Below are 17,408 nucleotides of genomic sequence, written 5' to 3'. Positions count from 1 at the left end.
TACATGAAAAGGAAGTCGTGTGGCCAGTTTTTGCAGAATTGTACTCGCGGATGTGAGATAAACTACAGGAAAAATAAATAAACAACAAATGCCTTCCCTAATTTGTTTTATTACAGTTTTGCTTATTTTTTTATCTTGTATGTATTCTGAAAAACAACTCCTTGGCCATAACTTCCTTGACCGTTGACACGTGCCTTCCCAACGTGAGTTAGCGTTACTCACGAGCGCCCTTGGGCCCCCTCCCATATTACAAAAAGTAAATCTGCGATTCGGCAATCCTTCCCCCTAGTAAGTCCAATTACCGCTTCAGGTTTGCATTCTCCGACACGATTTTCTACCTGTGCAAAACAAGAATAAGAAATTAATCGCAGAAGTTTTAAACTGTTTTCTGTTCTTAATAAAATATCATTTTGTACAGTGAGCCAAAAAGTGACCTGCCTCTTGTACCCCTCTCTCATGAAGAATTGTTTGCCGGTTTATTAACCCTGCGCAATGAACTGAACAAAGCCGGTATAAAAGGCTGTATCAAAGGCGTTCGGTTTATGCTTTTAACGTCAAACTCGATCGCACGATCTAGGATAACTAGTCAAAATGGCTCAGGCTCTGTCTCAAGATGTTCAAAGAAAAAAGAGTGGCAGACTGTGTCTTACAAAAATAAGCAATTTTATTACTGGCTCGATGGATAAAGGATTTTACTGGTGGGTACTTTTTACTTTATGTCTGTCAAATAATGAAGAATCTCAGTGATTAAGGTCCTTATAGTGATGTTATATAAATCATCCGATCCATTCCCTTGTCATGGAGATTCAAGCAGAGTCTTCGACGTTCCTAGAAAAATTTGTCGGGAAAGGAAGGAGACTGCGGGAGGGCCTTGGATTCTTTGACTTGTTGCTCATCCAAGGAAATGGTTTTCACTGCTGCTCGTGATCACTCGTCAGTAGCATAGTCTGGAATCAAAATCATGTGGATTTCATGGTTACCATTTCTTTTGATAAATTACGCAGTTCAGCTCTAGCTTCGCTGAGTAATTTATCAAAATGAATTCTGTCCAAAATATCTACATGATTTTGACGTCGAGACGTCCTACTCCGAACAAGGCTATCGTTGGGTTTTGGTGCAATTTGAAATGTTAAGGTTTTTTATTCTTCTATCAATTTATACAATGAGACAAACATAACTTTACAGCATCTAGCGTGTTATCAATTCAAAAGTATTTGCGTAAAATTATACACAAACATGAGTTTTGAAAACCAGCCGCAAAGACGAGTTATCAATATTTTATCAACCTTAGCAAAAGAAACAAAGAAAAATGCCGCGGGCAAAAATAACCCCCTTTTTTTTCCTTGACATTGTAGAGCATTCAACAAGGGATATTACGTAACGGAGTTTCACTGTACAAGCATTTCGGCATGTTATTCATTCTCTTGTCATGGAACGACTTTGCTGCCAGCTTCTTAAAATCCGTAGGGTAATTGTTTGATGGCTGCCATCAAAGTTGAAACACCTGATTAATACAAATGATATAGCTAGCAGTTGATCACAGACGCCTACCTTGATGCCAAAATACTAAACACACCACTTGCTATGTACATTTTGCCTCATGATTACTCTTCAAGCAGAGTCTCCTTCGACCTTCCTTGGTGAATTTGTGGGGAAAAGGAAGGAGGCTCTACTTGGGGCCTTGGATTCTTTTATTTGTTGCTCATCCAAAGCCAAGGAAATGGTTTTCACTACTGTTGCGCATGATCACTCATCAGTAACATAGTGTGGAATCAAAATCATGTGTGGATTTCATGGTTACCATTTCTTTTAATAGGTGGTTTTCACGTTACGTCATTACCGCCATGCTGGTGGACAGTAAACAAAAGATCGCTCGTTAGCTCACTTTGTTTGTACACCAACATTTGTTCATTTCACCATTGTTATTTGTGTCTCCCGAGATTGCTTGAAAACCACCTATAAATTGCTCAGTTCACCTCTAGCTTCGCTGAGTAATTTGTCAAAATGAATGCTGTCCAAAATACCTACATGATATTGACGTCCAGACATGCTACTCCGAACAAGGGTATCGTTGGGGTTTTTTTTAGCTCCAAAGACGAGTTATCAGTTTTTCATCAACCGTAGCAAAGAAAACACTTTCAAATTCCAATTCGATCTTGAATGCTCGGACACGTTTCAACGAGTTCTTATGAACTCCTTAGTGCTCCGTGGGTAAACAAATTCAAGACATAGTTGTCAAATTTGGTGTGACTGAACTTCAAAAGTTTGCTCAACAGTAACTTCACTTACCATTTGTTTTAATCACTGAGCTCTCGTCAAAGAAGTGCCTATTCCTGGGATCAGAGTTACTGAAAAAAAAAATATATTCTTCAACTTTTTCTTGAGCGGTCTCAGTCAGGCATTATTATATTATTATTATTATTATTATAAGCTCTCTTTTGGAACTATTGTCAACTTTTTTGCACGAGTAACCAAAACCACGTGTCAAAACATGACTTATCGAACCTTTGCGGGTCAACAACCTGATTTTCGATTAAATGTTTTTGTATTTCCGTAGCATACAAACTTGGTCTTCACTGTTTACCCAACTCTGTGTAGGGGCTTCCTGGACGTATGAATCGATCAACAACATTTGTTACCATCTTTCTCAGTAAATTAAACTTGTGCACTATTTGGAATGGTTTTGAACCCCAGTGATTTTGTTACCTCTGCGTCTTGCGTCCCTCACGAGTAAAATTCCCCAAAGACGCAAAATAATAATTTCACGGCATGCGTCCCGTAGAATGCAAAGGATGATCGATCGATTTGAAGACTTTTTGATAGAATATCCTTTTTGTGTGATTTCTGTAGCTGTGGTTTAAAGATGTATATTTATTTTAGTCTTTTTGTGCTTTAAATATATAGAAGGACTATATTTTGATTTCAGTAAACTGTAATTAAGAGTTTTGGTGTCTGTCTCCAGATTAACTGTCTGGTTAAAAGGCCCATACCAAGCATTTTCAATTAAGGACTCCTTGTTTTTTAACTGGGACTTATGGACAGGGACTCTTGACTATTCACAAGATGAGTCACAGGACTCACCCTCTAGGATATACTATTTGTAACAAAATCACTGGAACCCTCTAACCATTTTTCTACAATCATTTCACAGACCTCACAGCGCAGCGCCTTGCCCTGTTTAGTAAAAGGATTCAGGTTCATTATGTTGCAGTTTCCTGCTTGGGAAATTACTGTACTTATCAATCACTGCTTTGTGTCAACAAATATGACTCCCAAGCATTATATTAAATGTTACAGACCACAAAAATGAAATATGGAAAACTGTTAAGCTTACCTCGTCTTACTAGCTGTATTCACCGTCACAATCCTCCGCCTTGGATAGCCTTAGCAAGGTAAAACACTCCAACTTTTTCATACTTGCGCATCACGAGGTTTTTGTCTCACATTCTGCTCAACTGTGTCAGAACGAGGGAAGCGATCGATTGCTGAAGGCCGATGTGTCGCTAAATATACATAACAACCCTTAGATGTTTTGTGGTGTCATCAGAAAGCAAAAATATACCGATTCCATGCTCCTAGAACCTATAGAAGCTGGCAAATTTGAAGCCGTTGAAATCACTTTCAAAAGGGAGGGTGTCTAGAAAACGATGACCTGGATGGGGTAGCTCGAAGGATTAAGAGGTTAGAAGGGTACAGAGGGCGGGAAAAAAGAGGACGGTGGGAGGGGATTATGAACGGGTGAGAGGTGGGCTAAGAAGGAAAATTACAGAAAAATAGTAAATATTATTTGTAAAAAAACGGCTAAGGGTATGAAGCCAATGACTAAACCGGTGGAAATGGAAATGCAAGGTACGCGAGGTCTCCCTTCTGTTTCGTTTATCAAACAGGCGTTGCCTGTTATTGATAGATTTATTTGATGACAAGAATAGTGATTGACATTAATTGTATACATTGATTTAAAAGTATTAGGTTATTGTGTTTCAAACCAGTTTTTCAGTAGAATCGAAGTGGGAAAGAAAATAATTTAGTCTGTCTATAAATCCGCTTACCTGAAAAATCTGTTAAAAGAATTTGCTAACCTGTAAAGTGCGACTGTTGTAACGACCCGCCACAGAAGTAAGTTTACATTGAAGTTTTCTGAATTTAGCTACGAGATTAAGACGATTTGTATTTGTTCTGATTGCCAATTATAAATGTATTTCTTTTATATCGAATAATTATTAAAGCTTGGCTTGATGGTCGCAGGAGCTATTGTTTTGTCTCGGACATTGCACTGTGCATTGCGTGAAAGTGATGGAAGAATTAAAGATGAACCAAAAAGAATTTTTTAATTTTGCTCTGCGGCGTTGTCTCTATTTCACATGATGTAATAAGTATTTGTGAACAATTCAAAAGTTTGCGTTCTACCGGAGATCTCACTGCATATATACCACGCTATCGGACCTGTGAGGAAACAGAAACTCCTAGGATGATACGATGTAGGATCCCAATCACAGTTCAAATCTTATGACACGTCAACCTTCATTGTGTCCTACACAATATTTCACAATTCTCGTTACCGGTATCCTGCCGTTTCATGGATGGAAAGGTACGAGAAAATGTTGAAGCACTTTTTACTTTGTTTTCAAAATATGAACTGTTTGTTTACGGTATTGAGATGTGAACAAAAACAGCACGCCTGATTTATTTCCTGTTTGATTTATGTGGGCTTAAACTTCCCGCCATAAACGACGCGCCAGTGAGGCAGTGTAAATTATTTGGATTTGATGGAAATTTGTTTAAATTGATATCAGGATAATAAATACGTCAAAGCAAAGCTTTTGTTTCCAGTAGTCAGTCAGGTTGAATCATGACTTCATTGACCATACTAAAGGAAAATTTGACTTGCGACACTTTTTTAGTGGAGTTCTTACGCACGCGCGCAAAGGGAGCACAATTGGTAACAAATTTGGTTTACCTTTCATGACCTTTGCATGGGCGCCATTCTATTCAATCAAAACGTCTGGTTTAAATTTTCGGCTACTTCCAGTACCGAATGGAACAGCATTTTGGCGATGTATACCCAAACTTTGCTCCCGAATATCTAAAATTTCTGGTTGAATGGTTCGCATTTCGGAAAAGTTTCCGGAAGCCTGGGAACTTTTCGCGGAAATACTGTTAGTACCAATTGCCGCTGTTTCCAAAGTTTCTTAAGTTTTTCGTCCGCACGTTCTACGATGTGCAAAAAAGTGTGCTGCACGTGCAAATTAGACCTATTGACCTTAGCATTACTTATAACTAGCGGCTAGGCGCGATTTGCGTGGGTGTTTGGCGCGTTTGATAAGATTACACTGAGATTTGCTATGAATATGACATTTGCAGCTTAATAGCGAAATGAACGAACAGGGACAGGGCCTGCAAGCTTACGCCGTTCACCTCTAACCAAACTTCCCTTCAAGCGTCTCCCTTTTCCCTTATAAAGGTCCTCTGCTCACGTTTTTTTTTTTTTCAATTCTTTTTTTGTTTGACTATTATTTATCAAACTTGGTTTTCTAGGTCGTTGTTTTCTAGGTTGTCGTTTTCTAGGTCGTTATTTTCTAGGTCGTCGTTTTCTAGACACCCCAAAATGGATGCCAAAAAGAATGACTGCAATGAGCATGAGCAAAAGAAACGTTCGCTGACCAGCACTCCGCTCTGTTCTAGGCCCCATTCTCTCTTGTTTTCTCCGTCTAAGAGCATTTTATTTTTACGCCGGTACTGATTGACATCAATCTGGCAAACATCGAAAGCTGTTGGTAAGCTCTGCGATTTTTATCACTTAGAATCGAAAGCAATGGCAACCTCGCACACTTCACACTCTTTGCATCAATGCAACGCGCGCGAGTAATGCATGAGAACCGTTTAATGGCCCGATCTCGAGAGTAAAATTACCTTTATTCACCTTGATTGTACGCAAAGGAAAAGTTTCAGAAATATTGATCCTGCGATCTTGGACATGGGTTAAAAAAAAAGAAAAAAAAATACGTCACCTGAAACGTAACGGAAACAAGAAAGAACGGAAATGTGATAACAGAAATGTGGCGGAAACATGATCGTTCGTTTCCGACGCGGAAACATGATGGAAACGCGTCCTGTCCATGGAAAACTAGATCACCATGTTTCCGCAGCGCGGAAACGTGACGGATATAAGCAACTTCCCGTTTCCGTCGAGTTTACAAAATACAGAAACACGTTATTTCGTCCTCACAACATCCAAAATCCTCACAGCAACCACAATCTAGATACTGGGGGAAAATAGTAGTTTGTGTCGAAGAAAAAACTTAGTTTCTTTTCTTGCTATTCGGGCTACAGATTTGCCAGTTATAATCAAAAGGCTCTCCCCCCTCATGAAGGATTGTGTAACAATAATGGGCATATCGTCCATCGCCTATATATCATCCAATATATATCGTCCAGAACCTAACGTGTGGGTTTTAGCCCATACAGTAGAACAAGATGCTCGCTAACTTTGCAAGGGATGTGAACACCAGGTAGCAATACAAATAAAAGAAAACAGGCAAACAAACGTTTTTTTTCACTCGAACAAAGATGAGGGTTAGGCTGTGGTGGCTCTGCTTGTCTTGGGGGTTGTGGTGGTTGCGAGAGTTGTGGTGGTTGTAGACTTGTGAAGGTGATGATGGTTTTCCGGTATGTGGTGGTTGTAGAAATTGTGCGTGGAGTTTGTGAGGGTTGTGGAAGTTGATTGGGTTGTGTTGGCTGTGAGCATGAGCGTTGTGGAGATTGTGGTGGCTTTGAGGGCTGTGGAAGTTGTGGTGGTTGTGTTGGTCGTGAAGGTTGTGGAGGTTGTTTGGGTTATGAAGGTTGTGAGTGGTGTGGAGGTTGTCAGGGTTGTGATAGTTGTCATGGTTGTGGAGGTTATGAGGTTTGTAGTGGTTGTGAGGGTTGTGGTGGTTGCCAGAGTGTGGTGGTGGGGAGGGTTGTGGAGTTTGTAAGGGTTGTAAAGGTTTTGAGGCTTGTAATGGTTCTATTGAGGGTTGTGGAGGTTGTGTGGCTTGTAGTGGTTGTGAGGGTGGTGGAGGCTGTGAGGGTTGTGGAGGCTGTGAGGGATGTGGAGGTTATAAGGGTTGTAGTGGTTGTGAGGGTTATGGAGGTTGTGAGGGCTATGGAGGTTGTAAGGGTTGTGGAGATTGTGAGGCTTGTAGTGGTTGTGAGTGTTGTGGAATTAAACGTTGTAAGGGTTGTGGAGATTGTGACGCTTGTAGTGGTTCTGAGGGTTGTGGTGGTTATGAGGCTTGTAGTTGTTGTGCTTGTGGAGGTTGTAAGGGTTTTGGAGGTTGTTGGCCTATGGTGTTCAGTAAAGGAAAAAAATGTCCCCTCAGTCTTCAATACGCAAGACCTCAGGCATGGTTTTTGCTATCCCAACTTCCCAGCCGGCAAATAACACATATATTTCTCAGCATAATATATTACTCTTTTTTTTAGTTTGGGAAAAGCTGTTGGTGGAAGTCCATGGATCAGCATCCTAATTTCACTTCTTGTTGCTGGAGTATGTTTGTCTGGCTTACTCAGATTTACTCAAGAAAGTCGTGGGGATAAGTTATGGACACCTAGAGACTCAGTGGCACAGAAACACAAGGACTGGGTTGAGGAAACTTTTCCAACAGAAAGACGTGTGTCCATTGTTCTCCTTGTTGCCGGGGATGTGTTAACTCCTGCTACTTTAAAAGAGGTAGATGGAAAACTAAAAGAAACAAATTTATATCAGAGCTATGAAGATGCAAATTAAAGTTTTTGCCAAATGCTTAAGACTACACCTATTGCCTTTTGAACATTGTGTAAAAGATAAGATATCCTTATTGCCCAAAGTGAACAATATTTCAGTTGCCAGAAGCCACCATTATAGCCCTCGTTGTAGTTTAATACACAGCTATGTTGAGAAAGGTTGTCGAAAAAAATGTGCACGCGACAATCCCGAAAGGTAACATGGGATATGATCAATACACTGTTCCTGACACAGTATCCGTCGAACCTACGGTTGTTGCTTTTCTTAAGTACTCGCAAACATATGTCCATGGCCTCTCGTGCTATTCTTTCAAATTTCTTTGAACAACAGTGAACTCAAAACCACCCACAATACCTTTCGGGATTGTCGCGTGCACTTTTTCCGACAACCTTTCTCGAAATAGCTGTATAACAGGCCTTCAAGCATAGACTTGTATCATGTCCCATGGATGATCCGATTTATTTTTCTTTCATCATTCAGGCACTGATGATTCACAAAAAGGTGAAGAAGATTGGTAATGGGACAGAAATAGCCTGGGAGAAAATATGTTTTAGGTGAGTAGTAGTGTGCAGATTTTATAACAACAGTGCTACTGCTAGGAAGGAAGATTAAAATAACTTCAAGCTTTCTGCAATCTGTGCCTGCGATACGTTAGGTCCTAGATCAAAATATTTTTGGCACCAAAACCAGTATCCTTCAATTCCAGATATGACCACCCCCCTCCCTTCCCAGGCATTTGGTGGGCATTTAAGGCGTTTTGTCAGTCTGGATGGCGGTGCAAATTTTGTATGCCTCAGCGGTTGGGTATGCGCCAACCCAAGGGCCATCCCCGAGTTTTTTAGCATAGCTAAAGATAAAAGATTTGGCAGATAATTGGCTCATCGGTCAAGGAGTGGAAAAAAAAACTTGTAGAGAGGTTTGTAATGGTGTGTTTTCTCTTTTTTGTGCATTTCTTCACTGCTTATCCTGACAGACCTTACATATCAAAAGTGGGAGCTATCAACATTAATTGATGAATAAAATTTCTGTTTATCGGAGATTTGAATATGACTTAGACGTGATTATTTTAATATTAATATGATCTATTATTGCTAGATGGGCGCAGCTAGAATAGACTGGTGCATAAGTATAGACTAAATATGATCCAGAGCCATCAATTCTTCACTGATTATTTTCTCAATCATACTCTATTGTAGACGTAAATAATTTTCTTTCTTTAACCTATCTCAGAGTTGAATCCTGGAAAACCTTTTCCTTTCGTAGCTTAATTTCTCCTGTTCGTTTTACCCATATAATAACACTTCTTTCTCGCTCAGGATAAAGGCAGAAGCATGCACTTAGATTCAAGTAGGCAGCTACAAAACGTAACTTAATAGAATATTTGGTCATTAATTGTGATAATCACTGTTAATTTCTTTCTTTCTTTTCAATTTAGGCTTGGTTCGGCTTGCATGGCTATTGGTTTATTGGAGCTTTGGTCCTTTGATGAGATTGTAATTAATCAGCTGAGCAAAGATGACATTTTGAGAAAGATTAACCAGCCTGTAATCCTTAGGTACCAAATGTACTTGATAATTTCTTAGTTGCATAATTCTGCTTAAAGTACCTTTTTTGCCTATAAAAATACAAATGACCAGACAATTAATAGCAAGAAAGATTACATGTACAACTCTTGGCCGGTATTACTCATTTATATTCTCTCCATTTACATTTTTTCCAGAAATTGTCCATTAAAAAGGGGTTGTTTGTTTTGAGGCATGAAAAGGGGACAAATTTTTGAACAGACAAAACCTTGCACGGATCCGCCTTCCGCGCCGTTTACACGGGACTTGCTAAACCGATCATGTTTTTGAGCGGAAAACAGTACTGCAACCTGCAGCTGTGACAGAGTTTACACGTTTCGGCTTCTCATCGCGTTATTGACCAATTCGTTATCCCATCAGCTCTAGGCGACTATTGTTTGATCTTTTGTGCTATCAAATTAGGTGTTGTCAAGGCCCCTGGAAGAACCACTGAATACCGGTCATATAAGCGTTATTCAAAGCAGGACTTTCCTAATGAATTGAGAGATATTAACACTAGTGCGCGTCAGATTCAGCCTAAGTGATAGGAGCCAGTCTAACGCGATTATTCAATCTCTCTCTTGAAGCTCGCACCTTCCACTCTATTTGAAAATTTGGAAAAGTGAAAGCATTGTCTAAGAAAGGTGTTTTTTGCGATGCAAAACTACAGCTACATTACTGTGCTGCCAACAATAAGTGAAATCCTAGAAAAAGTGGTCCACACCCAACTATTTAAAGAACAACGAAATTGTTACTTCCAAACAATTTGGGTTTAGACCTGAGTTATCAACGGGGACAGCCTTGGCTCATGTCCTAGACAATATCCTTCAGAATATGGACCCTGGTTGTTTTACAGGAGCTTTTTTCTGGACCTTTCTAAGGCCTTCGATACCGTAGATTATCATCTGCTATTACAAACACTGATGAAAATCGGTCTTGCCTTAAAAACAGGTCACAATCACATCAGTTAGAGATGCGCACTCTGCACCGACCGAAATGACTGTTAGAGTACTCCAACAACGCATATTGGGACCCACGCTTTTTTTGTTTTATGTCTTCGACCTTCCGGATTGTCATTTGCGAGTGACATTATTCTTTATGCGGACGATACTGAATCTCCGACTCATCCAAAAAGTTAGTGATCTTGAAAGTCACATATGCTGACTCAAAAAAGGGGGTTCGAGTGGTTCTCTTGACTAGAAATCTCCTTACTCTAAATAAGACCAAATGTAATTTTGTTACCTTTGGAAGTCATCAGAAACTGAATCGTATTCAAGACTTTTCGGTTCAATTAGATTACACTTGTATTGAAAGAACACAGTCATTCATGTTCAAATATTTGTATCACCCTTGAATGTAATAATCGACCATAATAACAATGAGCTTCCAGTATTGCAAAAGCTTTTTTTAGGAGTCAAAATTATATCAAAGGGCAATTACGTTACCTTGATAATAATTTGTCACGAACATCAAAACAAGCTAAAATATATTTTCTGAATTCTATATTGATAATTAAAGTAATTAGAGCAGTTCATCAGTTCATTAATCAAACCGTTTATAGGTAACTGGGTAATATGAGATATATTCCTGTTTCATTGAACTTACCATAAATGTAATACTAACCATAGATGTAGTAAAAGTCAACCATTAATGAAATACCCACCATCAATATAATAAATTATTAAACATAAATGTAATAATCTGGCTCACCATAAATGTAATAAAAATTATCCATAAATGTAACAAATGAAATATTATCATAAAACGAAGTTTTTGACTGCTAGAAGGTTGTCAGATAATGTTTTTATAATAATTGAAGAGTAATTTTTGTTTTAAAAGTCAGAAGGGATTGGGTGATTCGGGGATTGTTTTATTTCTACGTACAACGTCCCGAGAGAGGAGAGACCAATACAGTCTGAGGCCAGAAAGACATAAAAGACTCGGTAGAACTATTAAAAAGAGGGGAGGGGGGCCTAAGGGGGGGGGGGGTATGTTTCATTAAGGTGTTCATTGATTTACCTCTTTCTGGAAGAGAACACGGACCAAAGAAACTTATTAAGTTATATGAGACATAGTTAAACAAACATCTGTTTGTAAATTCTTCATATGATGAAACATTTCAAGCATTTCTGATGAAGCATTTCAGCATTTCTAAAGCTGAGCACTCAAGTCCCTGAAATAGGGGCCTACAGCCGAGATTACAGGTTCCTTCCTTTAAAATGGCAAGATATTTGAAAAGTTTACTTCCAAAAAAAATGCGTAATAAAAAATAGAAAATGAATAAAACTTCAGGTTTCTCATGTTCAGCAGGCGAGTTGAACTCCCTCGCAGTACTGGCTTATAACCTTATTATTTCCATACCCGCGCTAGTTACCCATACGAAGAAAAACCATATGAAAATTTGATAGCTAATTTGTTTGGTTATGAAAAAAAAAATCGGGTCCATGGGAAAATAAACAGGACACACAATTATCATACTTTAAAATAATACTCCTTTGAGCCACCTTAAAAAAGTTGCTGTTTGACCCCTGATGACAACTATGTGGTAATCATAAGCTACATTTCATGATTATAATCCACTTATAATAATTACTAAACCAAACATGAAGTTTCTGATTGGTCAACGAGAAAAGCAGTAACAGCTTTATATAGAGTGCCGACAAAGGTTATCAGAGAAGGGCTCCTGAGGTTATACAATGCAATGCCGAAGTTTCGTTGGAAAGGATAGCGAGGAAGCGTGAAATAAAAACACATTCAAAATTGGCTGACAGCCGGCTTATGTAATTTTTTAATAACTTCCAAAACATCACTGAGCTCGTGCAACAAATAACGAAATGTACTCGCATTAATACGATTTTCTAATATACTTTTTACATGTATGGTTAAAGGTTATTACATTTATTGTGAGCCAAAATTATTACATTTATAGTTAAATTTTATTGCATTTATGGTCACTGATTTATTACATCTATGGTTGGTTTTTTTTATCACATTTATAGTGGGTATTACATTTATTGTTGACTTCTATTACATTTATGGTGGGTGTTACATTTATGGCTGACAAATAGCTAGGTTTTACTCTACACCAATCTATTTCTTGGGCAGACCATGTCGATACTATTAGCGTGAAGATAAATCAGAGGATAGGCTCAAATAGGAGAATCAGGGATCTACATTTATTGCCTCTACAATAAGGGTTAGCTTACACAATGCCCTAATCCTGACTCCCCACACTTAATTACGGAGACACTATATGGGGACATAAGAACAATGACACCATAATGTCAGGATTACAGATCCTTCAGAATAAAAGCTGCTAAAGTTCTGCTGGGACACCCACCCCAAAGCTCGTCAACCGAAGTGCTTAAAAGTATAGATCTCAAGCCACCGTCTACGGGAGGCTTTTTTCATCGCTACATTGCAATCCACTGCATTGTAAGTGTCTGATTGGAGAAACTGATTTTAACTTTAATTTTATCAAAATCAAACTGTTCATTCATATAACACAAGACGTTCCAACGATCTTCGATTGCCCCTGCCTCGAACTAAATGAGGAAAACCAAAATTTATCTGTCAATCCGCAAAAGACTGGATATGAACGAAACACCAAGAGTAGGTCTCCTTTTCGATTTTAACTTGCAATATCGGTCAATTTAAGCAACTTTTAAACTTCTGGCTCAGTTTTCGTTTGGTTCTGCTTTGAAAATGGAATACTAACTACTCAGAGACAATACAGTACAAAGAATTGTTGAGAAAAACAGCAAAAACTTGCCAATTTATGACAAAAAAGAGACTTTAAAAAATGAACTAAAACATTCAAAAGGCTTTGATCACATGACTGATGACGTCATGTCCCTCTTTGGTCATGGAAAAAATTATCAGGTAGAACATTACTTTCCCCCAAATTTTCTCTGCCGTGTGATAAAAGGTTGACTCTCTACAGCCCTTCGCCTAAGCTCCCGAATTTTTCGCCCATGTTCATTACCCCCTTAAACTTTAAATACCGGACGTCAACTGGTTTTTTTTAAATGCCCCACACAACTAAACCTCAAATATGCTATTTTTTTTTAACTCGTTGATGAAATCTTGTCACAGCAACAAAAAAACCTAATTCGGAAATAGTCAAGTGACTGATGACGTCATTACCTTAGATGTGACTTGGGAAGATATTTTATGGCAAATGTTATCTTGTTGTGGTCTGACAGTCTTGTACGTATAAAATGTCAGAGTTATAGAGCTTTTTAAAAAATTGCCTCAAAGGATTCTGCGAGATTTTTTATGATAATTATACTTTACTTTTATAATTATTGTTATTATTATCATTATTATTATAAACAGTTTGTACATGTAAAAATTAAATTTCGTCCTTTCAAAAATTTGTCCGAACCGGCGTGTTAACGGGGTCTGTATTATTGTGGCTTACCTATCAAATTTTATTATTATTATTATTATTATTATTATTATCATTATTATTATTATTATTATCATTAAATTCAGCCAAGGACTTTTGCTATAAGCTTGTTACTAAATTCATGGCTTGTTTATTAATCGACTTAAAATTTTGCATATTTTAGTCCCATTACTAAAAGGAAGTTTGAGCTCTCCCAGTACATTGGCGGGATTGAACGTGACGCAACAGCTCGTATTGTGAAAGCTAAAGCAATGTTGATGTTTTATGGAATTAAATTCAATCCTGTACTGAACAAAGTTGAGGGGCGTTTGGTAAGCATTCCCACTCTTCTGTAAGTAATTGGTCTTCTTCGTATTAATTATATAGTTGTTAGTTAATCCGATATTGTCAGCAAAGCTATTATCCTTTAATTTTTACGAACTGTCCAATTAAGGATTAATTTGGATAGTTTCAGATAGGGCTTTCCTTTGCAAATAGGCAAACTATCCAATTTAAGAAAAATAGGACAGCTGGTGTGAGTTAATCAAATGCCAGAAAATACAATAGGCAATGCATTCTAGCCAATCAGCGCAAAGTCCTTGTGACAACGCGTCAAAAAAAGTTTCGTTGGCTTACGGCGGTTCGTCGGCGAACACTCTCGGCTTCTTGTTGCTGTGGATGTCGTTTTGTTTTGCTGCTGTTTTGTTTTGGCTTCTTGTCTGGGCCAATTAAAAGGAAAATGCATGACCAAACTGATGAAAGTTTGTATCGGAAACAATCAACGCATAGATTCTTGAAAATGTACAGGCACTGAAACTTTGGACAAGAATAAGAAAACACTGATACTTGTGTTTAGATCTTGGTATTACAAAAACAAACGGACAAAGTCTGCTGAAATGGTTTGAGGTAATGAATGAAATGTTTATTTTCAATAGTTTTTGTATATAAATTAAGAATTTGCGTTGTTGCTTTGTCTTCTTTGTACTCGAAATTTTGCCGGATTTTTTACATGTAACACCGTATCATTCAGATCATTGAGAATGAGCTTTCAAAATTTTAAGTGGCAACAAAATGGCAAAGTATGAAAGAGCAATACTAGTTCTACGTTTCTTTATTGTAAAGAATAAGTTGAATGACACCATAAGAATAAGCATTTTTTAGATCTTGCAAAAAACGGTTCGAGTGTACAATATTTCGCGTCTGTGACACGCTAAAAATCTGTATTAACTAACCAGCTATATAATTAATAAGTAAGAGGACTTCATGCTTGTCCAATTTGGAATAATTGAATTCAAAAAATTCCTCTGACAGCCAAAATGGACTCGGCCTACGGCCTCGTCTAATTTTGGCTGTCCTCGGAATTTTTTTCATCCAATTATTTCCAAATTGGACAGCATGTATTACATATACGAAGTCAACACTAATTTTTCACCATGAACTAATTTTGGGATGACAGTTATTTACCAAAAAAAATCAATATTACCATGAAAATGATAAACAAAAAAGTTGGAGATCATTAAGGGGGGTTTTATAATAATCTTTACCTGCCATTAAAAAACCAGCAAGGACTACCGTATTTACTCGAAAAAGCGCCGCCGTCAATGAGGCGAATTAGCGCTGCCTATGGGACGAAAAAAAAGCACCGCCCCCGAATATGCAGCGAGGCTCCAATGAGGCGCTTATTCCCAGAACCCAGTGCAAAAGAAAATCTCTGTTTTTCAGTTCAAAGTGATTATATCTCAGCACCCGCCCATAAGGTCCTCTTTCCAAACTTGCCGGCACAACAAGCCAAACTTCTTTTTTCCTTTTTTCAGTCAAGTTTGCAATTAGTCTGTTTCTTCATTTTTCTTCATTTTTTCATCAAAGGACAACTATAACACCGGAAGGGTAGCGCTGCAGACTCAGATCTAGAAGGGAACACACATGTCCAATACACAAACGGATACGTTTCGTCAAAACACTCACACCAATCGTCCATGTATTTGTGTGTATTGGACAATTCTCGAAGGGGACAGTGAGATCGAAAAAGACGCCCCTCTGGCTGGCAAATAGAAAGGTGTCCGAAAAGATATTTCTGTTAGGGTCTGTAAAATTTTCCTACAGAGAGAAAATAATTATGCCGTTAACTTAAAAGAAAAACATTCATTGTCGCGTCAAACTTTGAAATAAACGCCGCCTTAAATTTGCGCCGCTCTAGAATAAGCGCCCCATTAGCCGCCCAAAAAAAAATCGTAATCTCCTCGACGTTTATTCGAGTAAATATGGTAGTAAAAACTAATACTGCAAGTGTTAATTGGCCAGTGGGTACTCAGTTGTGTAGCATGACCTTTAAATAATTCTTAACATCATGACATCGCATCATGGGACGTCATGGCCTTTACTTACGTGGGTAGCCGTAAGGTTGAGACTGTAGTTGTTAACCATTTACATGGGAAAACAGGTCGGTTAACGACTTGGGCAAATGGCAAGGAAAATTCCAGACTGGTGCATTTCGTTACAGAATCGGCTTTATTATTTGTACAAATCAGTTTTATTTACCGACAAACAGCCAGGAAGGGCTGAAGCTGCATGGTATCACTCAGCAGATCAAAAGACTATTAGAGCTTGCCCAAGTTTGAATGACGAAAACTTTGTATCATCCTGCACAATCTGATTTAGAGTGACAAATTTTATCACCTACACCGACGAAGCTTGATAATTGATCATTATTTTATTTTTAAAAGCAACTTTAACCCCTTAAGTCCTAAGAGTGACCAACATCAATTTTCTTCTAACAATTCATCAATGCATAAACAGGAGAGAAAATGATGAGCATTAATTAACCCTCGGACGTACAAGCAAATTCATACCCCCACCGTGTACAACGTGGGGGGGGGGGGGGGTTGATGGAACCCCTCCCCTGAGTTTTCGATATGTTGCAGTATTTTGAAACGATTTTACCTTTAGTGGAAAGCCTTTGATCTTCTTAACAAGATGAGGTATATTTTATGGATGGTGGCGCTGCGGGAGGCCTGTGACGTCACCAACAATGGTCGCCATCTTGGTCGCCATCTTGGATTTTACCAAGAATTGAAAATCAGGTTAAAACCGCGAGAAATGGTAAATTTTTTGTGCTTTACATGAAAACTAACACATACATAAACACTTTGCATGATTTTAGCCACAAGATTTACTTTTATTGTTGGAAGAAGTTGAAAAAACATGTAATTTCACCCATAGGTTTTTAAGTACAGATACCACTAAAGCCCTCGTACATGCGTTTGTTACCTCGCGCGTAGATTATTATAATAGTCTTTTATATGGCATGCCAGCTTCTCACCTGAATAAGGTTCAGCGCGTTTTAAATGCTGCAGCAAGACTAGTTTGTCGCGCGCCACGCTACTGTCGCATAACGCCGTTGATGTACGAGCTGCACTGGCTACCGGTTAGGCAACGCATTAGTTTTAAGATTCTACTATTTGTTTTTAAGGCCATCCATGGATTCGCGACAACGTATTTAAGAGAACTTGTGTCAATTAAAAGATCAGGAAATTATAACTTAAGATCCTCCTTGGATGGTTTGTTGCTTGCAACGCCAACTTATAGAAGTAGGGTTACATTAGGAGACAGATCATTCCAGGTTGCAGCTCCGGCACTTTGGAATGTATTACCGCGTGAGATTCGTTCTATTACAGATCTAGGGATTTTTTTTACT

General features: G+C 38.4%; 1 protein-coding gene across 2 annotated transcripts in view; it reads left to right on the top strand.

The window, feature by feature from the left end:
* Nucleotides 1–17,408, top strand: part of LOC140921226 (patched domain-containing protein 3-like) — a 91,957-nt gene that overhangs the window by 18,344 nt on the left and 56,205 nt on the right. For both annotated transcript variants that reach the window (XM_073371205.1, XM_073371203.1), the window contains exons 2-5: nucleotides 7,462–7,708; nucleotides 8,243–8,316; nucleotides 9,198–9,317; nucleotides 13,899–14,046. In XM_073371205.1, the coding sequence (XP_073227306.1) occupies nucleotides 7,462–7,708; nucleotides 8,243–8,316; nucleotides 9,198–9,317; nucleotides 13,899–14,046 (589 nt within the window). The remainder of the gene's footprint in view (nucleotides 1–7,461; nucleotides 7,709–8,242; nucleotides 8,317–9,197; nucleotides 9,318–13,898; nucleotides 14,047–17,408) is intronic.

The sequence above is a fragment of the Porites lutea genome, chromosome 12, assembly GCF_958299795.1.
Source record: "Porites lutea chromosome 12, jaPorLute2.1, whole genome shotgun sequence".
Lineage (NCBI taxonomy): Eukaryota > Metazoa > Cnidaria > Anthozoa > Scleractinia > Poritidae > Porites > Porites lutea.
The sequence above is the reverse complement of the archived record's forward strand: the minus strand, read 5'-3'. Positions and strand labels throughout refer to the sequence as shown.